The sequence below is a fragment of the Sphaeramia orbicularis genome, chromosome 8 (assembly GCF_902148855.1).
Source record: "Sphaeramia orbicularis chromosome 8, fSphaOr1.1, whole genome shotgun sequence".
In the NCBI taxonomy this organism is placed as follows: Eukaryota; Metazoa; Chordata; class Actinopteri; order Kurtiformes; family Apogonidae; genus Sphaeramia; species Sphaeramia orbicularis.
The window spans coordinates 164,243-190,275 of NC_043964.1; the positions used below are offsets into that span (position 1 = coordinate 164,243).

The 26,033-nt window shown below is 47.3% G+C and overlaps 2 protein-coding genes across 6 annotated transcripts; both read right to left on the minus strand.

Annotated features, from left to right (window-relative positions):
* Positions 1-996: 996 nt before the first annotated feature.
* On the minus strand, positions 997-10,641 carry utp18 (UTP18 small subunit processome component). 2 transcript variants are annotated; one of them, XM_030140590.1, is made up of 14 exons: positions 10,363-10,641; positions 4,924-5,078; positions 4,749-4,844; positions 4,517-4,578; positions 4,320-4,408; positions 3,387-3,512; positions 3,138-3,312; positions 2,912-3,012; positions 2,721-2,811; positions 2,348-2,471; positions 2,018-2,192; positions 1,542-1,684; positions 1,416-1,466; positions 997-1,360 (listed from the first exon to the last, which is right to left on the minus strand). In XM_030140590.1, exons 1-13 carry the CDS (start codon positions 10,573-10,575, stop codon positions 1,442-1,444), a joined length of 1,575 nt encoding a protein of 524 aa, XP_029996450.1. In that variant the 5' UTR covers positions 10,576-10,641; the 3' UTR covers positions 997-1,360; positions 1,416-1,441. The 2 variants fall into 2 exon arrangements, with proteins under 2 accessions (XP_029996450.1, XP_029996449.1); XM_030140589.1 differs by having other exon boundaries at positions 997-1,466.
* Positions 10,642-11,383: 742 nt separating this feature from the next.
* LOC115423661 (WAS/WASL-interacting protein family member 2-like) lies at positions 11,384-25,838 on the minus strand. 4 transcript variants are annotated; one of them, XM_030140594.1, is made up of 8 exons: positions 25,691-25,838; positions 20,745-20,836; positions 18,077-18,209; positions 15,611-15,736; positions 14,931-15,533; positions 14,630-14,854; positions 14,394-14,495; positions 11,384-13,715 (listed from the first exon to the last, which is right to left on the minus strand). In XM_030140594.1, the coding sequence occupies exons 1-8, from the start codon at positions 25,698-25,700 to the stop codon at positions 13,675-13,677; spliced, it is 1,332 nt and encodes a 443-aa protein (XP_029996454.1). In that variant the 5' UTR covers positions 25,701-25,838; the 3' UTR covers positions 11,384-13,674. The 4 variants fall into 4 exon arrangements, with proteins under 4 accessions (XP_029996454.1, XP_029996453.1, XP_029996451.1 ...); XM_030140593.1 differs by having other exon boundaries at positions 14,768-14,854; positions 17,915-18,209; XM_030140591.1 differs by having other exon boundaries at positions 17,915-18,209.
* Positions 25,839-26,033: the final 195 nt, after the last annotated feature.

Consider the following 26,033-nt stretch of genomic DNA (forward strand, 5'->3'; position numbering starts at 1 on the left):
GAATAAAAAAAACACATAAAGAATAAAAAAACACACATAGAAGGAAAAAAACACAGAAGGAATTAAAAAAAAAAAACACAGAAGGAATAAAAAAAAACATACACACACATAGAAGGAAAAAACACAGACAGGAATTAAAAAAAAAAACACACAGAAGGAATAAAAAACAAAAATACATAGAAGGAAAAAAAACAAAAAAAAAAACATACAGAAGGAATAAAACTAACAAAAAAAAAGAAGTTCATCCAGAAATGATGGACTTTAGAAGAAAAATTAGAAACGAGTTTTAATGTTTGTCCCATGTTTCATCTGAAATAAAACTAAACTAAATATGTGATGAGAAGGAACCAAGAGAAGGAGGGGCCCAGTTCTGTGGTCCATGAACCTGCTGCATCAGGACTGGACTGGACTGAAGTGGACTGGACTGAAATGGACTGGACTGACGTGGACTGGACTGAAATGGACTGGACTGACGTGGACTGGACTGGAATGGACTGGACTGACGTGGACTGGACTGGAATGGACTGGACTGACGTGGACTGGACTGGAATTAAACTGATGAACTCAGATTCATTCACATCGTTTCTTTATTAAGTCCAACCTAAACTCAGGCCTTAGACCTGGTCCTGGTCTGATCTGGATCCAGGCAGATCCGGTTCTACCCCATTCCTCTGATAGGCGGAGCTTAGCTGGAGGATCTGGTTCAGCTGCTGCCTCCCTGGCGTCTGATTGGGTGAAGCTCCTCTGTGACTCCATCATGACCCAGTGCATGATGGGAAAATACACATGACACAAACAGAGACTGGGTCAATGTCTCCATGGACGAGTATGAGCCAGTATAACACGGACACAGGTCATATACAGACTGACCGGCTGGACACAGGTCATATACAGACTGACTGGCTGGACACAGGTCATATACAGACTGACCGGCTGGACACAGGTCATTCAGTTTGACCAAAAACGGACACAAAAGACCACAGAACGTCCAGTTCATTCAAAAACAAAACTGACTTTAATCTGATTTGATAATGATCTGAAAATTACAGACAAGAACGTTTGGATCAGAAACAGGAAGTTCAACACGGTTCTGAACATCTGAACGAGTCTGGAGATAAATATGGACTGAAACCCACAGACGGTTCTGCTCCGGGTTCCACCAGAACCACTGACTTCAGGAACAAAAACAGCAGTTCTTTTAGATCTGAGAAAAACATGAGCAGGTCCAGGTGGTTCTGGGGTGGTTCTGCGGTGGGTCTGGGGTGGTTCTGCGGTGGTTCTGTGGTGGGTCTGCGGTGGGTCTGGGGTGGTTCTGCGGTGGGTCTGGGGTGGTTCTGTGGTGGTTCTGTGGTGGTTCTGCGGTGGGTCTGCGGTGGTTCTGTGGTGGGTCTGCGGTGGGTCTGGGGTGGTTCCACTGAGCTCAGGTGGACCTGGTTCCGGTTCAGAAGTCTTTGTAATGCAATAACCTGGAAAACACAGAGTCATGAAAGCAGACGTCATGTGACCTGAAGACGTCATGTGACCTGTAGAACATGTCTCACCTCCAGAGGGGGGCGTGGCCTTTGTTGTTGGCCAATGAGAAGAAGCCGCTGTGAGGGGAGAAGCTGAGGCAGTTGGTTCTGAAACACGTTTTTCTACTGGACACCGGGAAGTTGGAGAAGACGGACAGGCTGGGGAGGTGGAGCTACGGAGGAGGAGCACAGTCACATGACACCAATCAGCCAATCAGCATCTCTGCTTTCAAACAACCGGCGGCAGATCAACAAACCAACGTCCAGGGTCCACTTTATCTGAACCGGGCTCATTAAGACCAGGATCGGGTCCACTTTATCTGAACCGGGCTCATTAAGACCAGGATCGGGTCCACTTTATCTGAACCGGGCTCATTAAGACCAGGATCGGGTCCACTTTATCTGAACTGGGCTCATTAAGACCAGGACCAGGTTCTGAAACGCTGCGTCATCATAGTGATGAGCATGTGCTGGTGTGTAAGCCCCGCCTTCAGTCGGCGACTCACCAGTTTGACCGCCTCGTCCTCGACCCGCGACGCCATGGCCAGGATTTCTGATGAGGGGTTAAAGGTCAGAGAGGTGGCCGGGGTCACCAGGTTCATCACCGCCTTCAGAGGCCTGGGATTGGCTGATTTTAGACACGCCTCCTGGGAGTAGACGTTGACCACGCCTGAGTGAGAGCTGAAGGAAAAATGGAACGGATCAGTCAGCGACGAAAAGCAACGGAAACGAAAAAAGACAAAAACAGACGAAGAAATGAAACTCAAAACATTGTGAAACCGCTCGAATCATCGCAACCATCAATGAAGAAACAAGGCTGTGGGGGCGTGTCTTACCCGCAAGCCAGGTACTGCCCATTTGGCGACGCAGCGATGGATGTCGCCTTCACGCAGCCGTCGTCAGAAAACCTGTGGACGCAACGAGCGCTGCCGACATCCCAAATGAACACCTCGCCCTCATCTGGACGAATACGGAAACACACAAGTGAACACGCTAACACGTAAGTGAACACGCTAACACGTAAGTGAACACGCTAACACACAAGTGAACACGCTAACACACAAGTGAACACGCTAACCCCCTGGTAACACATGGGCCAATCAGCTGATTGATTGATCAGCTGACTCATGGCCATCTGTTTCCATAAATCCGTTGAAACACACATCTATGAAGTTGATCACATGACTGACAGGATATGATGTCACTCACCTGATCCAGCGAAGACTTTACCCCCGTCGTGAGAAAAGGCGACGCCGCAGATGTTTCCGTTGATCTTCATGCTGCGAACGACCTCCTTAGTCTGAAAACACAGAGCGTCTGTCAGAGGAGGCTCCGCCCACTGGCTGTTAGTGCTACGACACCCCGCCCCCGTCACATGACCACACACAGAAGAGGCGGACCTTGAGCGTCAGCAGGTGCAGGTATCCTCTGGAGCCCGACAGCAGCAGAGCGCCTCCTTCAGGACACACACAGAACTCCTTCACTCTGGACTCATTCAGACCTGAAACAAACACAGGAGGGCGGGGCCAGTCCCCTTCAGTCCTCTGACAGACTCTGACCCCTGACTCTGAACCCGACTCTGACCCTTGACCCCTGACTCTGACCCCCTGACCCGTGACCCCTGACCTCTGACGGAGTGCACAGGGGACACTCGTCCCTCCATCATGTCGTACACGTAGAACATCTTGTTCTTCAGACTGGTGGCGATCACGCTGCGTCCGTCGGGGCTGAACTCCGCCCTGTGGACGGGGAAGCGCTCCAGGTGGATGCTCTGGATCTTTGGGTTGGTCTTCCCGTCCACCTGCAGGAGGGACAGCGTTAAAGTCACGTGACCCGGTCCACCTGGGCCTGGGGTGCGGCCCGTTGGACCCCTACCTGGAAGAGGCAGATGGACTGGTCCAGTCCGGCCGTCAAGACCACCTGGGATGTGGGGTGGAACTGGACCGAGGTCAGCCTGTCCTCTGACGGGCGGGCACTGTTGGCGTGGACGCACTTCTTCATCTGAGGACACAGGATGTGGGCGGGGCTTTAATGCCAAGGGGCGGAGCATAGGGATCTGATTACCAATGAGGACACATTTGTCCTCAGAGATTTACAAAGATCTAGAATGAATCAACGGAACCAAAGCACAACCTGTTCCTGAACCGAGCCCAGTAGTTTACAGGTTCTACCCCAGTGGTTTAGAGGTTCTACCCCAGTAGTTAAGAGGTTCTAACCCAGTATCTTACAGGTTCTAATCCAGAGTTTAGAAGTTCTAACTCAGTAGTTTAGAGATTCTACCTCGGTAGTTTGGAGGTTCTAACCCGGTAATTTACATGTTCTACCCTGGTAGATTAGAAGTTCTAACCCAGTAGTTTACAGGTTCTAACCCAGTAGTTTAGAGGTTCCAACCCTATAGTTTACAGGTTACAACCCCAACCCAATAAGTTTGCAGGTTCTATCCTCGGTAGTTTAGAGGTTCTACCCTGGTAGTTTAGAGGTTCTAACCCAGCAGTTTACAGGTTCTAACCCCAACCCGGTAGTTTACAGGTTCTAACCCAGCAGTTTACAGGTTCTAACCCCAACCCGGTAGTTTACAGGTTCTAACCCAGTAGTTTACAAGTTCTAACCTGGTAGTTTACAGGTTCTAACCCCAACCCGGTAGTTTACAGGTTCTAACCCCAACCCGGTAGTTTACAGGTTCTAACCTAGTTTTTAGTTTTAACTCTTTGGTGTCTCATGTGACTACATAAACACCTCCAGGCAGAGCCTTGAGTCCGCCTCCCCAGACCTGAACCCGGGTCAGGACTAGGTCCTGGTTTTGCGTACCCTCAGGACTCCGCTGGGCAGACTGTCTGAAGACGACACCAGGTTCCCCGTCCTCCTCAGCAGGTCCTCGTCTTCATCGTCGTCTTCATCTGCAGTAAAGACACAAACATTCAACCACTGAAACAGTCCAACTCCTAGAGCATCATGGGAGCTGTAGTCCAACAGACCACCCATCATCATCACCTTCTTATTTTTACCTTTTCTTTTCTTCTCTTTGATCTCGGCCCATTTAGGAGCCCCGCCCATCGCCTTCTGAAACCTGAGACGCACAGATTAGATTCAGACACACACACACACACACATATACACAGACACATACACACACAGATACTAACTCACTCATACACACACACACAGACACATACACATATACACACATACACACACAGATACTCACTCACTCACTCACACACACACACACACACTCACTGTTCCTTCATCCTCTCCTGCAGTGTGTGTTTGCTGATCCTTGACTCCGCCTCCCCTTTCATCAGGTCTCTACGGTAACGGTGCGTCATGTCCACCCTGCGGCACACACACACACAGGTGGAGGTTATGATGTCACTTCCTGTTTACAGCTCAGGTGCACAGGTGCGGCTCTTACTCCTCCTCCAGCTCGTCGTCCTCGTCCACCCAGGCGGCTCTCCTGATTGGCTGCGGCCGGGACTCGTCCTCGGCGTCTGATTGGTCGGAGTCCTCGTCTTCGTCGACCAATAGGGCGTCGGCGTGGCGCTCGGCATCGTCGTCGTCATCGTCGTCCTGATCAGAGACAAACGTCCATGAAACCCTGAGGACATTATGTCCGCCAGGTGGACCCCGGAGGGGGCGGGGCCACAGGACCGTCACTTCCTGAACCAGGAGATGCTGGGTCTGTGTAACCATGGTGTGTGTGTGTTCATATGTGTGTGTGTTCATGTGTGTGTGTGTTCATGTGTGTGTTCATGTGTGTGTGTGTTCAGTGTGTGTGTGTTCAGTGTGTGTGTGTGTGTGTTCATGTGTGTGTGTTCAGTGTGTGTGTGTTGTGTGTGTGTTCATGTGTGTGTGTTCAGTGTGTGTGTTCATGTGTGTGTGTTCATGTGTGTGTGTTCAGTGTGTGTGTGTTCATATGTGTGTGTGTTCATGTGTGTGTGTGTTCAGTGTGTGTGTGTTCATGTGTGTGTGTTCAGTGTGTGTGTGTGTGTTCATGTGTGTGTGTGTTCATGTGTGTGTGTTCATGTGTGTGTGTTCAGTGTGTGTGTGTGTGTGTGTGTGTTCATATGTGTGTGTGTTCATGTGTGTGTGTGTTCATGTGTGTGTGTTCATGTGTGTGTATTCAGTGTGTGTGTGTGTTCATGTGTGTGTGTTCAGTGTGTGTGTGTGTGTGTGTGTGTGTTCATGTGTGTGTGTGTATGTGTGTGTGTTCAGTGTGTGTGTGTGTGTGTTCATGTGTGTGTGTTCAGTGTGTGTGTGTGTGTGTGTTCATATGTGTGTGTGTTCATATGTGTGTGTGTGTTTGTGTTCATATGTGTGTGTGTTCATATGTGTGTATGTGTTTGTGTTCATATGTGTGTGTGTGTGTTCATGTATGTGTGTGTGTTCATATGTGCGTGTGTGTTCGTGTGTGTGTTCATATGTGTGTGTGTTCATATATGTGTGTGTTCATATGTGTGTGTTCGTGTGTGTGTGTTCGTGTGTGTGTTCATATGTGTGTGTGTTCATATGTGTGTGTGTGTTCGTGTGTGTGTGTTCATATGTGTGTGTGTTCATATGTGTGTGTTCATATGTGTGTGTGTGTTCGTGTGTGTGTTCATATGTGTGTGTGTGTTCGTGTGTGTGTTCATATGTGTGTGTGTTCATGTGTGTGTGTGTTCGTGTGTGTATGTTCATATGTGTGTGTGTGTGTTCGTGTGTGTGTGTTCATGTGTGTGTGTGTTTGTGTGTGTGTGTGTTCATATGTGTGTGTGTGTTCATGTGTGTGTGTTCATATGTGTGTGTGTTCATATGTGTGTGTGTGTTCGTGTGTGTGTGTTCATGTGTGTGTTTGTGTGTGTGTGTTCATATGTGTGTGTGTTCTTATGTGTGTGTGTGTTCGTGTGTGTGTTCATGTGTGTGTGTTCGTGTGTGTGTTCATCTGTGTTTGTGTGAGTGTGTGAGTGTGTGTTCATATGTGTGTGTGTGTGTTCGTGTGTGTGTGTTCATATGTGTGTGTGTTCATGTGTGTGTGTGTTCGTGTGTGTGTGTGTTCATATGTGTGTGTGTGTTCGTGTGTGTGTGTTCATATGTGTGTGTGTTCATGTGTGTGTGTGTTCATATGTGTGTGTGTGTTCATATGTGTGTGTGTTCATATGTGTGTGTGTGTTCGTGTGTGTGTGTTCATGTGTGTGTGTGTTCATGTGTGTGTGTGTTCATATGTGTGTGTGTTCATGTGTGTGTGTGTTCATATGTGTGTGTGTGTTCGTGTGTGTGTGTTCATATGTGTGTGTGTGCTCATGTGTGTGTGTTCATGTGTGTGTGTGTGTGTTCATATGTGTGTGTGTCAGATGAACTGCTCTCTCCTCATGTTCCAGTGTGTCTAACTCTTCTGTTCCAGTTCAGTTCTCACTCGTTTAAATGTACAGTTTGTTTCTTCTTTAATATTAAAGCCTTTGTTTGTTGTTTTTCCTTTTGGTTGAAACAAAACACACACTGAACACACACACTGAACACACACACACACACTGAACACACACACACACACACACACACACACACTCACACACTCACACACTGAACACACACACACACGAACACACACACACACACACAAATGAACACACACACACTCAACACACACACACACACACATGAACACACACACACACTGAACACACACACTGAACACACACACACACACACACACTGAACACACACACTGAACACACACACACACACGAACACACACACACAAACACACACACACACATGAACACACACACACACATGAACACACACACACACACACATGAACACACACACACACATGAACACACACACACATGAACACACACACGAACACACACACACACACACACACACATGAACACACACACACACACACACACACTTCTCTACAGTTTACACTTATAATCTGACTCACATTAAACGTGTTCAGTTTTCTGTATTTGAATCTGATTGTTCAGTTGTGACCACAGCTGTTTACTGATGATCAGACACTTTATGGTGGTGAGTTTGAACACGTGTATGTCGGTTTGGTCAGATGTGGTCAGATCAGAGGTTGCGCTAGACATTTTTATTGTCCGTCATTTTGACGGACAGGGTCGTAAAAATTCCGTCATAACGTATTATTATCCGTCATTTCAAATTTTTATTTTTTAATGATAAAAAGATATATTTAGTAGTATTTAATGTTCAAAAACATTTCAATGATGCAGCAGCTGTAGTTGCTGCTGGCTGATAAACCAACGTGATATCACGACTCGCATAATTATATACGCCACTTATAATTGGTGTGTTCTGCACTGAGGGTCAGGGTTCAGGTTATATGAACCACAGATCTACGCACAAATGGACATGCCATCTAATAACACATGAAAGGTAGAAAATGCGTACATATAGCACACCAAATGCCACTGGCGGATTCCTTGCTTTTCCGTCATCCTCCACCGCATCCGTCCCTCTTTTTTCACCGCGTTTATTACTGACATCGGATTTAACTGGGTTTTCTAAAATAACTAAGGAGACTCGGCTGTCTGCACAGTTTGCGCAAGAAAAGTAGCATCTAATTTGGCTTAAGTCAGAGAAACAACAACACAAGACTGGACACTGACTGAGTAATGTTCACACTCACCATCAACTGGACAGGGGGTCTACTACAGCTGGACTAACTGGACAGGGTCTACTACAGGTGGACTAACTGGACAGGGTCTACTACAGGTGGACTAACTGGACAGGGTCTACTACAGGTGGACTAACTGGACAGGGTCTACTACAGGTGGACTAACTGGACAGGGGTCTACTACAGGTGGACTAACTGGACAGGGTCTACTACAGGTGGACTAACTGGACAGGGGTCTACTACAGGTGGACTAACTGGACAGGGGTCTACTACAGGTGGACTAACTGGACAGGGGTCTACTACAGGTGGACTAACTGGACAGGGTCTACTACAGGTGGACTAACTGGACAGGGTCTACTACAGGTGGACTAACTGGACAGGGTCTACTACAGGTGGACTAACTGGACAGGGTCTACTACAGGTGGACTAACTGGACAGGGGTCTACTACAGGTGGACTAACTGGACAGGGTCTACTACAGGTGGACTAACTGGACAGGGGTTTACTACAGGTGGACTAACTGGACAGGGTCTACTACAGGTGGACTAACTGGACAGGGTCTACTACAGGTGGACTAACTGGACAGGGTCTACTACAGGTGGACTAACTGGACAGGGTCTACTACAGGTGGACTAACTGGACAGGGTCTACTACAGGTGGACTAACTGGACAGGGGGTCTACTACAGGTGGACTAACTGGACAGGGTCTACTACAGGTGGACTAACTGGACAGGGTCTACTACAGGTGGACTAACTGGACAGGGTCTACTACAGGTGGACTAACAGTGAGTCATGTGACTGCAGTACCGCTGTTGTATTCAGTGTAGTTGTGAACAGTGGTGCTGTTGGTTCTATACAGGTGGATGTTGGTTCTATACAGGTGGATGCTGTTCTGGACTGTTTGATGCCTTGCTCACAGACAGACCAGTGATTCTGCAGCAGGTTCTGTTCACAGTGTTGTGTTAAACTTTCTTTGGTAGTGTTAGAGACTGGTGTGTGTGTGTGTGTGTGTGTGTGTGTGTGTTCCTTTAAGTGCGAGAGCGGTGTGTGGTGCGTGCGTGAACGTATGGTGTGAGTGGTCGAGCAAGGTGAGGGAGCGGCAGTTTTGAGTATGAGTGTGTAAGAGGACAGAAGGAAAAAGTGCACAAACATCCATATACTGTGCATAAATAAAAGCTGCTGTCTTCCACTACTGGTAAGGGAGTTAACCCACATCGGCCCTGGAGGAAACCTGCCCTGTTCTCGATGACTACGGTCGGACGAGCCGAGCAGGAGAGGTTAACAGTAGATTACCCTCAGGATCTGAATCTGTCAAAATGACGGACGGCCTTCAGAATTTTCCGTCATTTAAAAAAAAAAATCTGTCAATGACGGAATATTTTCGGTTAACGCGACCTCTGGGTCAGATGTGGTCGGATGTGATCGGATGTGGTCGGATGTGATCGGATGTGGTCGGATGTGGTCGGATGTGATCGGATGTGGTCGGATGTGATCGGATGTGATCGGATGTGATCAGATGTGGCGCTTTAGTCCCAGACTTCCTCAGATCCATGACATCTTCTGCTTTTCTTTCTCGTGTGTGACTGTTGGTCTGGAATTGAAACGTTCAAATGGATAAAAGTGTGACAGCTGTGTTGTGGGTTCAGCCCCCCCGAACCTCTGGTCCTAGAACCACAAAGCCCTGAACACAAGGATGAAGTCTGGACCAAAGGATTCAAACAAAGAAAAAAAAAAGAGTCAGTTCAGATCAACACATGGAACCTGATGAACCCCGGACCATGAATAAAAGACTGTTCTGGTTAGAGGGGTTAGGGGGGTTAGGGTCAGGCTAACCCTAACCCAGGATCAGTTCAGAACTCAGTCCAGATCAAACCAGATCCAACTGACCCACTTTAGAGGGTCTGAATTGGACTCCCCTCATGTCCCCGGTACCAGAGCCCGGTCCGGTGTGGCATAAAATACGGACCTTGTAAAATTTGGACCCATTTGGAACTTGCGCATGCGCGAGCGCAGCCTTACCGGATGTCAGGTTCAGCGAGGCTTATGAAGTAAGTACCTTGCGAGTAGAATAGTGCGCTTTTGGGTTGGGTTAGGATTAGGGGTTAGGGTTAGGGTTTAGGGGTCGCTGAACCTGACATCCGGTAAGGCTGCGCTTGCGCATGCGCAAATTCCAAATAGGTCCAAATTTTACAAGGTCCGTATTTTATCCCACACCGGGTCCGGGTCTCACCTGTCTCAGTCGGTCCAGCAGCTGGTCCTCGGGTCCGAACACCAGGTCCTCGAGGATCCGGACCGAGTGGTCCTCCTGGCCCAGGGTCTTCAGCCTCTTCAGGTTCTGCTGTTTCCGGTCCTCCTGGTCCTGGTCCGACCTGCGGCTCCGGGGTCTCTTAGAGGCCGGACCCGGGTTCACAGGACCCGGCAGCTCGATATAGTCTCCGTCCATCGGATTCACGATCTAAACACGGACCAGGTCTAGACTCTGCACATGGGGGACCGTGTTTTTACTCGAAACATGTGCTTCCGGTTCAGGATTCCGGTTCCGGTTCACACCTTCAACATAAAAGCCTGCCCCCTGGCGGCAGATAAATAAAATAAAATAAAATAAGATGTTTATGTCGGTTTCATTCAATCTAATAATTAAAACCAAAATCAAACAAAAATCAAAAGAAAATAAATAATTTTACAAGAAACTGAATGAAATAAATGAACAAATAAAGTTGTTGATAAATAATCAAAGCTAAACTTCATATTTCATCCTTTTTATGAGGAATTTGAATAAAAACATTCATTTTCACATTGTGAACAAGTTTCTTCTGTTGTTCAGTTTAGTTTTTATTTCAACATTTGGTTCGTTTGTTTCATGAACGTAAATGATCATTTTTGTCATTTCTGCAAAAATGGTGATTTTAATTATTTGCATTTTTTTTATTCTTCTTATTTTGTGGATTTCATCGTAATTTTTTGTGAATTTTACTGTTTTGGTTTTTTGTGGGAATTATTTATTTACAGACGTGGATTAAAAAACAAAACAAAACCAAAAACAAAACCAGTGAATAAACTGATCCACAATAATGAGTTTAATGGTTTGTTTTTAATGTGGAATATTTCCAGATTCTTTGAACAGATTCAGATCTGATTCTGAAAATGTCAGCGAATCATTTCTTGTATTTGATCCAGTTTTAGGTGGATCAGGGTTCGGTGGTTTTATTTCCAGGTTCTGATCATAAACGGGTTCATTCACAGACAGACTCTGAACAGAACTTTTATTGAAGTTTAGTTACAGTTGAAGAGCATGCGGTTCAACTGGACCCACATCAGGCCGGGTCCAGGTTCAACTGGACCCACATCAGGCCGGGTCCAGGTTCAACTGGACCCACATCAGGCCGGGTCCAAGTTCAACTGGACCCACATCAGACCGGGTCCAAGTTCAACTGGACCCACATCAGACCGGGTCCAGGTTCAAGTGGATCCACATCAGACCAGATCCAGGTTGACATGGATCTACAGGATCAGGACTAAACACTGAACAGGTTTGGATTCTTCGTCCTGTTTCTGAACAAACGTTTATTTATTTATTGACAACAAATGTTCATTAATGTTCATTAATGCTTATTCATGTTTATAAGGCAAAGACGTTCAAGACGTTAACCACAAACTAAATAGAAGCAGGAAAACAGGACCCGGATCCACCAGGACCCAGATCCACCAGGACCCGGATCCACCAGGACCCGGATCCGGACCTGGATAGACCCAAACCAGGAGGATCCGGATCAAATCCATGGCACCGGTTTAAGACCAGGAGGAGACGAGCTAATGCTAATGCTAATACTAATTAGTGAGTCAGTGAAATGTTTGGGTGGAACCTGTTGACCACACCCACAGTGGAGCTGTCAATCACACATGTCAATCAAAGCCTCTATTGGACCAGAGTTCTGACGAATGGAGGAAACATCTAGATCTGGACCAAGGCCCTGAGACGGTCCACATGGAACCAGTAAAACCACAATGGGTCCTGGACTGAATATGACGAGTGGGTCCAGGGGGTTCAGGTGAGTCCAAGTGGGCCCAGGGGGTCCAGGGGGTTCAGGTGAGTCCAGGTGGGCCTAGGTGGTTCAGGTGATTCCAAGTGGGCCCAGGGGGGTCCAGGTAGTCCAGGTGGTTCAGGTGAATCCAAGTGGGCCCAGAGGGTCCAGGTGAATCCAAGTGGGCCCAGGTGGTTCAGGTGAGTCCAAGTGGGCCCAGGGGGGTCCAGGTGAGTCCAGGTGGGCCTAGGTGGTTCAGGTGAGTCCAGGTGGGCCTAGGTGGTTCAGGTGATTCCAAGTGGGCCCAGGTAGTCCAGGTGGTTCAGGTGAATCCAAGTGGGCCCAGAGGGTCCAGGTAGTCCAGGTGAATCCAAGTGGGCCCAGGTGAGCCCAGGTGGTTCAGGTGAGTCCAAGTGGGCCCAGGTGGTTCAGGTGAGTCCAAGTGGGCCCAGGGGGGTCCAGGTGAGTCCAGGTGGGCCCAGGGGGGTCCAGGTGAGTCCAGGTGGGCCCAGGTGGTTCACGTGAGTCCAAGTGGGCCCAGGTGGTTCAGGTGAATCCAAGTGGGCCCAGGTGAGTCCAGGTGAGCCCAGGTGGTTCAGGTGAGTCCAAGTGGGCCCAGGGGGGTCCAGGTGAGTCCAGGTGAGTCCAGGTGGGCCCAGGTGGTCCAGTTTGAGTGTCTCTATCTTGGCACTTTAACGTCTCCCCAGATTCTGCTCAAGTCCGTCCTCCCTCTTTGATGATCAGCTGATCTCAGGTCAGGTGACCTCTGTTGGTGGACCTGGAGTCCACCTGTGACGTTCATGTGAGCCGTGGCTGCGGGCGTAAACGTCAGAACCACATGAACAGATCCGCCTGAATTGAATGTTTCTGGACTTTTCTGGGTTCTTGTTCTAATTTATTTGTAAATGAAGTGAATTTGATGAAACCACAGATGGTTTTTATTTCTGTTTCATCTGTTGATTTGTTGTAAATTAATGTTTGTTGCTGTTAACGGGTCAGAACTGTCTTTTATTGTGAAAGGACCAACAGGAAGTGTCCCTGGGTTCATGTACGACTTTAAGGTGTTTTTACAACATTCTGTTTCATTTCATTGAACCAGAACGTCGGCATGGAAACAGAACAGACACGCCCACAAAATACTGAACTGCTCCTTTAAATGTTCAACACAGGAAATTAAAAAAAACAAAACACTGAGGAAGAGTTTGGAGCAGCTCCACCCACATTCTTCTTCTGCTTTCCTTCAGGCTCCGCCCACCGCCAGGGAACAATGTTTCTTCGAAATAAAAGTGCAAAAAGTGCAGAAATAAAAACCACGGCGGGAAGAAGCTGCAGACCAATCAGAGTCTGAGTTTTCATCACATGGCTTTAAACTCTGGCTCCTCCTTCACGTTCTTATTGGTCTATTAGTCGGTCCGTCTGCCAGGAGGCGGAGATGAGGTGGAGATGAGGAGGTGAGGATGCTGAAGCTGCAGATCATCAGATGGACGGAGGCGATGTGATGGTCGCGATGGATTTAAGGTTCACCTGCCGACGGGAGGAAGGGGCGGAGCTCCGCGCATCACTGAAGAAAAACAACAACAACACTGTCTTTAACAGATTAGAACAGGAAGTAGACATAAGAGGAAGTAGACACAACAGGAGGTAGACATAAAAGACAGACGCAACAGGGAGTAGTGACAAGAGGAAGTAGATGCAGGAAGTTGATGGAACAGGAAGTAGAGGTATCAGAAAGTAAACACAAAAGGAAGTAGCTGCTACAGGAAGCAGTCAGCACACATGGGGTTAAACATCTTATTACAGGATGTTGGTTTATTTTTGTCTGTTAAACCACTTTGCACTATTTGTAGATAATTAAGCAATTACTACATTCAATTTATTTTTTTTATACTAAGATGCATGTAACATTTATTTTAGAACCAGAACATTTCATACAGTTATAAACTGACCTTTGATATGACTTCCCTGTGTGACCCCTGACCTTTGACCTGCCTCTGTGACCTTTGACCTTCCTCTGTGTGACCCCTGACTTTTGACCTACCTGTGACCTTTGACCTTCCTCTGTGTGACCCCCGACCTTTGACCTTCCTCTGTGTGACCCCTGACCTTTGACCTGCCTCTGTGACCTTTGACCTTCCTCTGTGTGACCCCTGACTTTTGACCTACCTGTGACCTTTGACCTTCCTCTGTGTGACCCCCGACCTTTGACCTTCCTCTGTGTGACCCCTGACCTTTGACCTACCTCTGTTGGCCTTGCTGGGGTAGATCTTGGTGAAGTGCCGGTACTCGTCTGGAGGAGGGAAATCGTCCAGAGGATGGAACGAATATTTGGACTCAAAATCATCTGGAGAGAAAAGAAAAACCTGATCAATAACTGATCAAGTGATCAGTGTCTAATGAGGTCAGAGGTCAGCGGTGTGACACTGGAACAAAGAAAGGAAGGAACCGACAGGAGGAACGACGACCAATCAGACTCACCGACAAAGGAGCGGGGGAGGGAGGACGAATGCCCGTTTCGGATGGGGGGGGGTGGAGGGGGAGGGGCAGCAGGGGTTCGGGAGGGAGGGGGCGGAGGCTTCCCTCTGGATGGAGGGTCAGAGGTCAGCGAGGGGCTACCGTGTGTCCTGTAAGGAGGGGGGGGCGGGGCCTCTCTGCCGCCAGACCGAGATGAGGACGACGAAGATTGGATGGGAACTGGAGGAGCTGAGGAGACAGATCAATACAGGCGATCAATACAGGCGATCAATACAGGCGATCAATACAGGTGAATGGTACTCACCTGCTCCTCTACCTGGCGGCTCTCTGATGGGGGGCGGCGGCCTGTTTGCCTGTTGGGAGGGGGTGGGGGAGGCAGGAGGAGGCGGTGGGGCAGGGCCTCTGGTGGGGGTGTGGCCTCCAGGTGAAGGGGCGGTCCTCTTGTTACTCAGGGAGTTGTGTCGCTGCGGCAGCTCTGGCGCCGTGTCGCTGCTGGCAGCTGGACCGTTAGCAACACGATAAGGTGGAGGGGGCGGGGCCAGGGAGGAGGAGGTGGGGTTTCCTCCGGAGGTGGGGGGGCGTCTGTTGTTGCTAGGCGATGGGGGGGGTTTGGAGGGTAGGGGAGGAGTGTTGTTGGGAGTTGGGGGGAGGGGTTTCTCTCTGTTGTAAGAGGAGGAGGATGAGGAGGGGGGAGAGGGGGCGTTTCCACGGCGACTGAGTGGTGGAGGGGGGGCAGAGGAAGGGGAGGAAGGGGAGGAGCTCAGGTTGGGGAGGGAGGGGCGCTGGGAGCGACACGTCTCCATGGGCGACGAGGCCTGAGGGGAGGGGCTCTCAGTGTCATCGTGGCGATGGCTGGGTGGGCGGGGTGCTGCGGCGCGAGTGGAGGGGGAGCGTCCGGACGACCCGTCTGAAAAACAAACAAATAAACAAACAAATTAAAGCGGAAACGGAAACATGAGGGCCAATCACTGCGCCAACACTGACCTCCCACTGGACGGAGTTTGGGAACGCCCCCTGTGAACAGACTTCCCATTGGTGGAGCAGATCCTGATGGACTGGATGCTCCGCTGCCATTGGCTCCTCCTGTTGCTGTCCCGCCTCCTTTGGGCTCTGAGAACCACAACCATTGGACAGAGTGAGTGAAGGCCCCACCTCCTGAAGGCATGATGTCACTAAACTATGACGTCACACAATGATGTCACTGACTGGATGAATGTGATGGTGCCTTCAAATGGAGTTGGATTTAACACATTCACGTCCATATGGATGCTGACGGAGGTGTGTTTAAAAAGGATGGAGGTCATTCATTCATTTGTTCATTCATTTGTTTGTTCATTCGTTCATTGGTGGATGCTGAGCTCATATATATTCTAACTTCATTCCTCTCAGGTTTGTGTTTGGGTTCATAGTCCAGTTTGGGCTTCGCTGCGTTTCTGTGGTAACGTTACCGTCGGTTCCTTCTAATGGTCTGTGTTGTAAAATGAGATCAGTTTGAGCTCTATTTGAAGGCGGGGAGGTGCGTTCAGGTACATTCAGGTGCGTTCAGGTACATTCAGGTGCGTTCAGGTACGTTCAGGTGTCAGTATGAGGTGGAGTGAGGTGAAGTGAAGTAAAACCAAATGATGTGTTTACGGTCCCACGCCGCTCCGATTGGTCATCGACAGCACAACATGAGTGACAAACAGACAAAGAACACCACAAACATGTTAAAGTGGGTTATGACATCACAGGGCTGCAGTCACATGACCAATCACCTAGAGTCAATGTACAGGATTGGATTGATTATTGATTAGACACATCAGAGGAAAACCATGAGACCCAGTCTAAACCCAACTGAATCCTGAACCCCCCCCCCCCCCCCCAATCCTAGAGTTGTCCAGGTGAGTCCTGGTGGATCTGATGTGTCCAATCCCATCACCTGTCCAGGTAAACCCCGCCTCTGCACAGGTAAACCCCGCCTCTGCACAGCGGACCGGGTTTGCAGCTAGCACAGCTAGCGCGCTAACTGCGTCCCTGTGCGGTTTACCTGTCACCTGTGGACAGGTGCACCAAACATTCCCCTACGTCTGCTCTGTGGAGGCCGCTGGGACCGTCAACCACACACTGCCTCCAGCCCATGAGCAAACAAGTAGCATCAATCAAACAGTTCAGCGCTCTGCAGGACGCCACGGGTCAGCCGCAACCAGCCGCCACCTCGCCTCACCCTCACCTGACTTCACCTGTCACATGACCCCCACCTATGCACCCATCCACATTTATTCACTACTGACCCGATCCTGATCCCTGACCGATACTGTTCCCATAGCAACAGGTCTGATCCCTGACTGGTACCTGCCCATACCGATACTGTTCCCATAGCAACAGGTCTGATCCCTGACTGGTACCTGCCCATACCGATACTGTTCCCATAGCAACAGGTCTGATCCCTGACTGGTACCTGCCCATACCGATACTGTTCTGATGCCACAGGTCTGATCCCTGACTGGTACCTGCCCATACCGATACTGTTCTGATGCCACAGGTCTGATCCCTGACTGGTACCTGCCCATACCGATACTGTTCTGATGCCACAGGTCTGATCCCTGACTGGTACCTGCCCATACCGATACTGTTCTGATGCCACAGGTCTGATCCCTGACTGGTACCTGCCCATACCGATACTGTTCTGATGCCACAGGTCTGTCTGCTTTCAGCTTCTTCTTCCATTCCTGTTGATTTTACATGAGGCTGTAATCACCTGTCCAGGTCAGTCTAATGTGAATGACACTTAATCATGTAAGTGGAAGGGTTTCAAACTGACCGTCAACATTTACTAAATCCAACACAGATCCATATGAAGGGTTAGCTGGTCTAACACTGACCCCCTACAAAGAAAAGACAGTCTGGGCACCAGGGGCTCTACGGTCCAATATTTACACTGGGGGTGGAACAGGGGGAAAAAAAAGAGTGACAGTACGTTTTCAGTAGGGAAGGACATCAGTGGAGGGGGGGGGGGGGGGGTGCTCACCTGTCCCCTGACCCTCACCTGTCCCCTGACCCTCAGACACTTTGAACTCTTAAAAATCCAAAAATTACATTTAACAGCCTGGTTTTTTTTCTTTCCAGAGGCTGACTGATGTTCTCCTAATGCTGCCTTTTTGCGGAGGTGGGCGTGGCCTTTTTATAGAGGAAGGTGTGGCCTCTTTAAGGAAGCGGGCGTAGCCTCCGCTCCGCCGGCGGCTGGCGGCCTCAGCAGACCCGGTGCCCCTGCAGAGCCCTGGTACCATCAGAAGGTGAGGTGTTCCTTACTGTCCAGAGCCAGAGCAGAGCCCCTGTCGGCGGTGGTCGGCTGGTCAGTCGGCGCCCCCTGCTGTTTGGCCTGGCTCTGCTGCTGCTGCTGGTGTAGGTATTGGTATAAGCGAATGTATGGGTGCTCTGTGGGTGTCTGGCTCTGGGGGGTTTGAGTCTTACTGTCGAGCAGCGGAGCGCTGCGGTCGTTCACCACCGCCACCTTCCTCAGCTTGGTGCCTTTACAGATGTCAGACAGGAGGGCGCCGCGACCTTTGACCTCCTCTCTGCTCAGCTTGGGAGGGGTGGTGTTGGCCTGCAAGGGATTATGGGAAAGGAGAGAAGGACGGTGACATCACAGCCCAGGGTACAGAGGTTTACATGGTTTACATCAGGGCTGTCAAACTCATTTTGGTTCAGTTCCACATACAACCTAATATGAGCTGAAGTGGGCTGGACCAGTGAAGTCATATAAATAATAGGATAAGAACTGATAAATAATGTCAACTCCAATGTTGTCTCTATGTTTTTGAGTGAAAAAAGCAAAATTCCTTAAAGAAAATGTTTACATATACGAACTGCACTTAAACATAACATGAACAAATATGAACAACCTGAAAGTTCTTAAGAAAAAAATTGCAAAATTTAACAACATTACACCTTACTTTATCAGTTATATATGTGCATCACAACTTACAGATCACAGTGGATCTACAAATGCACAAAACATTGAATAACAGGCAGAATATTGTTAAAATTTCACATACTTAAGACATTTTTGTTCAGGTTATTCACATTTTTTGTAAAAGGCTAGTCTGTAAATGTAAACATTTGCGTAACTTTACTGTTTTTACACTAAAACAAAGGAGAAAAAAATGGTTTTCATTATTTAGAGGTTATTAGGATAGTATTTTACTGGTCTGACCCACTTTAGATTAAATTGACCTAAAATAAATTTAACATCCTTGATTGTTAATTATATTAGTGTAATTTTTGCATTTCACAAATTCATCCCAGGGGCCGGACTGGAGAGTTTGGTGGGCCAGTTTTGGCCCCCGGGCCACATGTTTGACATCTGTGGTCACATGGTCACTGTAGGACTGTCCTGGTTTAATGTGGTCTGGTCTGAACTCATGTGTACAAGTGTTCCACCAACAGGAACCTGGTTCTGGTTCAGGTCCAGTAATGCTGCATTTCCACTATGTGGAACCAGCTCAGCTCGGCTCGACTCCACTGTGGTACCAGGTCCTATTCCAGACCGGTTCCACTCTGGTACCAGGTCCTATTCCAGACCGGTTCCACTCTGGTACCAGGTCCTATTCCAGACCCTTTCCACTCTGGTACCAGGTCCTATTCCAGACCGGTTCCACTCTGGTACCAGGTCCTATTCCAGACCCTTTCCATTCCAGATCCTCCCTCTTTCCAGTCCCTGGTCGTCATAGCGATGCGGTGCGTTCCTTCTGTGTGCTCTGCTCACAGTTGCTGATAAACTCACTGGTTGCCTGTTGTCTGGTCAAACTCCTGCTGAATGTTTGCGTCTGAACCTCCTGGACAAACCATGGTGTAGTTTTACAGACTGTCATCATGTGGATTCACCTACTGACAGATTTACTGGAAAAGGGCGGGGCACACACACCACTCTGACCAATCAGAGGTCTGCAGTGTTTACACAGTGTCACCTTTAGGATCTGGTCCCCAGTCCTGGAACCTCAGCAGAGGAGGTACCAAAAACTAGTACCAGGTACCAGATTCCTAAAAACTAGTACCAGGTACCAGATTCCACAAAACTAGGACCAGGTACCAGATTCCTAAAAACTAGTACCAGGTACCAGAGTCCAAAAAACTAGGACCAGGTACCAGAGTCCAAAAAACTAGTACCAGGTACCAGAGTCCAGGTCCTATTTCATAATGGAAACGCAAAAAGGCTGAGTTGAGCCGAGCCGGTACCACGTAGTAGAAACACAACACAACAGCGCTGGGTCTAAAACCACTTAGCTGTTCCGTGGACTAGACTCAGGCTGGATCCGGTACCCCACTAATACTGTCCCTGATGTCCTTGACAACGAGTCGGATGTCTACACTGGACGTGGGTTTAAAAGGACAGAGCCTCCCACGGTCCACCAGACCACAGACCCACCTCTGTGGTTCTGGAACCTGCTGCCGGTCCTGGTGGAACCGCGGCGACTCGGATGGGTTCAGTACTTCAAACTGACCTGACAACAGGAGGATTGAGTCCATTATAAAAGTTTAATGAGGAGGACCAGCCCATTAGAACCAACCAGAACATCTGTAGAACCCACCAGAACATCTGTAGAACCAACCAGAACATCTGTAGAACCACCTTCAGACAGATGTCCAGCTCCAGAAGGGTTACAGACACACCCTGAGACCAGAACCACCAGAGTCTGCCCCACTTCCACAGGTTTATCTGATCACACTGTGGATCCCAGTGGGTCTGAGTGACCGGTCCCAGAACCGGTCCAGGTCTAGTGCACAAGTTCTCCCAACTGAGTAGAGATGGTGGACTCACTGTAGACCAATAGACTCTGAAGAAGGTGGATGAGTTCTGGACCTCAGGACCCCCATTAAGATCTAGTCCAGTCCAGTCCAAAACCCTCCATTGACTCTTGTCAGTGGTCACTCTGGTCAGTGGTCAGTCTGGTCAGGGGTCACTCTGGTTGGTTCCTGAGGGGTCCTGGTGGAATGGGGGGTTGGGGTTCTTTCAGGTCTTTGTTTGGTTCAGACCCAACATCTGAGTCTGGACCGAAGTGACCCGGTTCAGCTCCAGATCAGACGCAGACAGTTCCCTAAAGGCATCAGTGGGTGAGGAGGGGGAGGAGGGTGTGTTTACCTGGCTGAAGGTGGGGGGAGGAGGCGGGCCCCCGGGGGGAGGAGGAGGGGGTGGGATGGGCATCCTGCTGTGATTGGTCACACCTGAAGAACCTGAAAAGAAAGGACAGGGGGTTCAGAACAGAACCAGCACACAGGACCACATAGACCTGGACCACATAGAACAGAACCAGCACACAGGACCACATAGACCTGGACCACATAGACTCTGATGGCATTCTTCATATTCATAAAGGCGTTTGTGTGAAAGTTCAGCCTTTAAAAACTCTAAATATGTTCACAACAAACAACAAATGCACTAAGAACACACAGATACTGTTCTGAAGGACCTTCAACCTCCAGACTGTCCCACACATGGATTCAAGACCATTTTCAACACTTTTTTGCTCCAGGAATGAAAAAAGCATTTAACTGTTGAAACGTTCATTGGTTTATTTTTCCTCGTCATTCGTTTATTCGTTCGTTCATTCATTCATGCTTTTTTAAAGCTGCGTATGACTTTCATCACCAGTTTTTCATTCAGTCTGTCCAACCCCAGTCATATCCTCAGTATCCTGAATGTGAAATGTCCATAAGTGTCCAGTGACCTGCTGGTTCTGTTTGTGGTGGAGAACACTGTGAAAGTGTTCACTGTGACGGAACAGATTCAGTTGAGTGATGACGGACAGACTAAAGGGGTCATGATACTGAGGACAGGACTGGGCTTGGACAGGTGGGACGAACGTCAGACGCAGCTTTAGAGTCCACAGGACAAGGAAACAAACGCACACAACAGGAACAGAACAGATCCATGTGTTTGGGACACATCAAGGCTGGACCATCAGTCAGACCACATGTTCAATGTAAACCTTTAAACTGAACTACTGTTGGACAGACCAGGGCTGGAACAGCTGACTCAGATCATTCTGGAACTCTGCACATGAATGAACAGATAAATGTCGTATCGCAGCCGCACAGCGTTGAACACCACAAACATGTGACTGGTCCGATGGTGTGTGTGAACCAAGGTTATTATCATTAACGAAAACTAACGAAATGTCGAAAACTAATATTGAAAAAAACATTTTAGTTAACTGGAATAAATAAAAATTCAAATTAAAAGAAAAAAACAATAACTAACTAAAACGGATACAAATTATGGACAAAATTCCCTTTGTTTTCCTCTTTGTTAATGTTGATATAGGACAGAACATGTGAACACTTTGTCTCAGATCAGCGGTAGAACAGAGGTATAGAAGTCCAACGGTGAAAGGATGGAAAGCAGAGTGCTTTTAAAATGCTTCAAATAACCATTATTTAATCAAACAGTGTTAAATAATAATAAATAAGATATAAACAAAAAAGAAAAACAAAAAACTAAAATGAACCTCCACAATATCAGCATTTGAATAAATACCTAAAAATATCCAGACAGTACTTTTTAATATCGATACAGTATTGTGAAATGAATTATCCTGATATACTGCAGAGGTGATCATTTCTAACAGCCCTGTTTGACACCTGTGTTCTAGAGCTTTGACAGTCCTCTTGGGCAGTACCTGTCCCCCCCATATTGCTCTCTATGCCTGCCCCCCACCCCCACCCCCACCCCCACACACACACACACACACACACACACACACACACACACTGTAGTGTGGCTTTAACACCTTTAAACAGACCAGACTTCCATCTAAAACTGAAAAATATATCATATCTAAAAGTAATGAAAAAATAACTACATCTCAAAATGTAATTACATATTTTGAACATGACATTCGTAATTTAGAATTTGTTGTAAATTTGATCATTTTATATACACAAAAATAAATATACCCAAACACACATCCAAATTTTAAAATCTTTCTGATGGAATTTGAAAAATATATTAAATCATCAGAATTTATTTTTAACACAAAAAGCACTAGCACCCTGGAAATTTATAAAGGAATCTTTAAAATAGGCTGAACTCTCTGATGTATTTATTTTTGTAAGATGTTTTTTTTAAATATACTATTATTTGTATATTCTTCTTTGTGTCTTTAACTCTATGCATTTTTTTTTACTTATTTGTTCAAATGCTTTTTTTTGACATCTTGATGTTTGATCAAAATTAATATGTCTTGTATACCTAAATATTTTCAATAATAAAGAAAGGATATATCACAAACGTAAATAAAACACTTACTCTTAACCTCCTCAGACCCAGCTATGAGTTTTCTGTCCACATTTGTGGGCAAGAGTTTCACAACTTTATACAAAAAAAAAAAAAAAAGAAAAAACTGTCCACCACAAAAGACATTCCATAAAAATTTTAAAAACTGCATCTGAAAAAACTGTTGCATCATGATGTTATTAATATAGACACTGATTTAATAAAAACAAAAATATAGCTTGTACTTTGCTGACATTTCCTGGGTCTTAGGAGGTTAACTAACAAAAAAAAAAATCAAAGAGTGGACTTCCAGCCAAACCTCCTGGGGCCTCATGTACAAAGACTTGCGTGGATTTCATACTGAAACCTGCCGTACGCCCAAATCCAGAAAAGTCCGAACGCACAAAAAAATCCAGATGTATGAAACTGTGCGTACGCCCGAATCCAAGTACATTTCCTTTATACATCCCAATCAGCGTGGAATTGAGCGCATATGTTGGAGTACCTGACTCCTCCCTCTCCACGCCCATATTTAAATATGCAAATCAGCATAAACGGGGTCTGCAGGTGGAATTCCCTCTGGGATTCCCCTGTCTGCAGGATCAGACGATGACGTCAAGGTGGACGCGAAGCGGAGGCCGAAACAGGCGGAAGAAGAAAAGAGACGAACTGAGACCGTTTGAGGAAAGAGTCGCCGATACTGTGACACTTTTCTCATAGGGCTGATGCGGATCACCCCCAAGATAAATATAGATTTAGTATTAGTGTCAGTCACACATGAGTTCATTCTACGGGTCATACACAGTCTGATCACAGATAAACAGGATAAAGGTTCATGTGTGATCATGTCAGGAAATCAAAGAGGAAATCACAGACTGACTCATGTTTAATCACTCAAATTATTATTTTCCAACAATGACACAGTAGACAGTCAGACCCAGGACCATCCTCCTGTCACAGAGGCTCCTGTTGACTCCCCAGTGTTAGCCGGTCCTCCGGTCCGCCACAGCCCACTGCTGATGCCCATCAGACCGGCATGGGTCTGTACTGACCCGAGTCACATTAGGACATCGTGAGGACAATGGGCGGAGTCAATGAGCGACTGGACCGACTAATAAATGTTCTCACAGACATGAACACTATATTTATCAACCTATGAATTTTAGGTCCTTGTCTCTTTGCTGTTGCTGAATGTCCATCCGGGCAGGATTGGCATTGATGGATACAGGGTCTAATTGGTTCTGGTTCTGGTTCTGTTGGTGGATGTGCTGCTCTGACAGTAGGATGACGTGTCTGTGTGTTCATTGTTCTTCTGTGTATCTCCGATGTGCACATCAATCGGAGGAATGACCTTTTCCACATTATTAACAGTTTCTCAGTGTCACCTCTAAGTGTCGCCAATGGTTCCAAAGCACTAGAAACGTGCGTACGCCAGCTGTGGAGTTGGCGTGAAGGAGCGCACATTTCCACGGTCATTTCAGTCTTTATACATCTGAACGTGAGCGTGGAAAAGGGCGTACGCCAGGTTTTTGTGCGTACGCACGCTTTATACATGAGGCCCCAGATGTTTTTCGGATCCACTCACCTCATGAACATAATAATAATAATAATAATAATAATAATAATAATAATAATAATAATAATAATAATAATAACTTTATTTGTATAGCACCTTTAAAAACAAAGTTTACAAAGTGCTTTGACAGAGGGCACAACAGCAGGATACACCAAGCAAATAAAAACACTAAAACAGAAGCAACAGAATTAGAGAGATGTATGAACAAATTATTAATCAAACGGGATCAAATTTAAAAATTAAAATTACAAATTAAGATTAAAAAGGGGACAGACATCACAAAAAAGCAAGTCTATAAAAATGTGTTTTAAGAAGTGATTTAAAAGATGTTACTGATTCCTCAGCCTTATCTCCTGGGGCAGGCCGCTGCAAAGTCGAGGGGCCCTGATGGAAAAGGCCCGCTCACCTTTTGGTTTAAGCCTGGACTTTGGAACAGCCTGGAGCCCTCTGCCCCCCCACCACAGGACCTAAGGCTGCGTGCTGGCTCGTAGTCAATTAGCATCTCATCTATATAACTTGGGGCCAGGCCCATTCGAGCTTTAAAAGTGATCAGTAAAATCTTAAAATCAATTCTAAAACACACAGGGAGCCAGTGGAGGGATGCAAGGACAGGAGTGATATGATGTCTGCTAAAACCAGTCAGAAGCCTAGCTGCTGCGGTCTGGACCAGCTGGAGGGGGGACAGTGGTGTTCGGCTGATGCCGGACTGAAGTGAACTGCGGTGGTCAAGTCTGGGGAATGACAGAAGACTGATGTTCTCCAACTGCTCACATGTCTGACCTCTTTCCAACAGTCACACTAACATTCGACATCAAAGCCGTTAACTCCAGACTAACAGCCCCAGTTCAAGCCCTTTATAGTTTAACTCGGAGCAGAAACACCTCCAGTAAAGCAGTAAAAACCGTTTTAGATTCACTGTTGAATGACATGAACCCGAGTTCTGCAGCTGCACTGGGACACGGCCTGGGCTCTGCACATGCTAAGCTAACATTAGCTCCTCTGGGATGGTGTGATACAGCTGTTCGGCTTTCAAACATCTGGAAACACCTGTCAGGTCCATTATACACCGGTCCGTTCATACACCGGGTCCGTTACACACCAGTCCGACAGGTAAACACCGGCCCGTTAGCTGTTAGCTTCTCACTGACGCAGAGGCTCGCTGTTACTGATAACCCGCTAGCTTAACATGCTAGCTGTATTTCCTCTGAACGGCCCCCGACAGGTGAGATAAACGTACCTGTGAGCATCACCGAACGGCGTCCCGTTAGCTCATTTTCGGTCCGTGTGATCCGTGTTTTTATGTCTCTGCTGGGGTTTGGCGAAGAGTTTTATTTCACATTTAGCTCCGCCGTTAGCTCCTTCGCTACAGAGCTGAGTTTTTTTCTTTTTTTTTTAATTCAACAGAAAACACGTGATTTATCCGACCGGAAACTAGGGATTTCAGATTAAAACCCAAATACTGTAACAGACAAAACGGTTTGAAGTAAGATAATTAAAAGTTGTTTTTTTTTTTTTTTTTATTGTTGAGTTTGTCGTTCTAACTGAATTATTGTGTAGTTTGAAAATGACTTTAAGAGTTA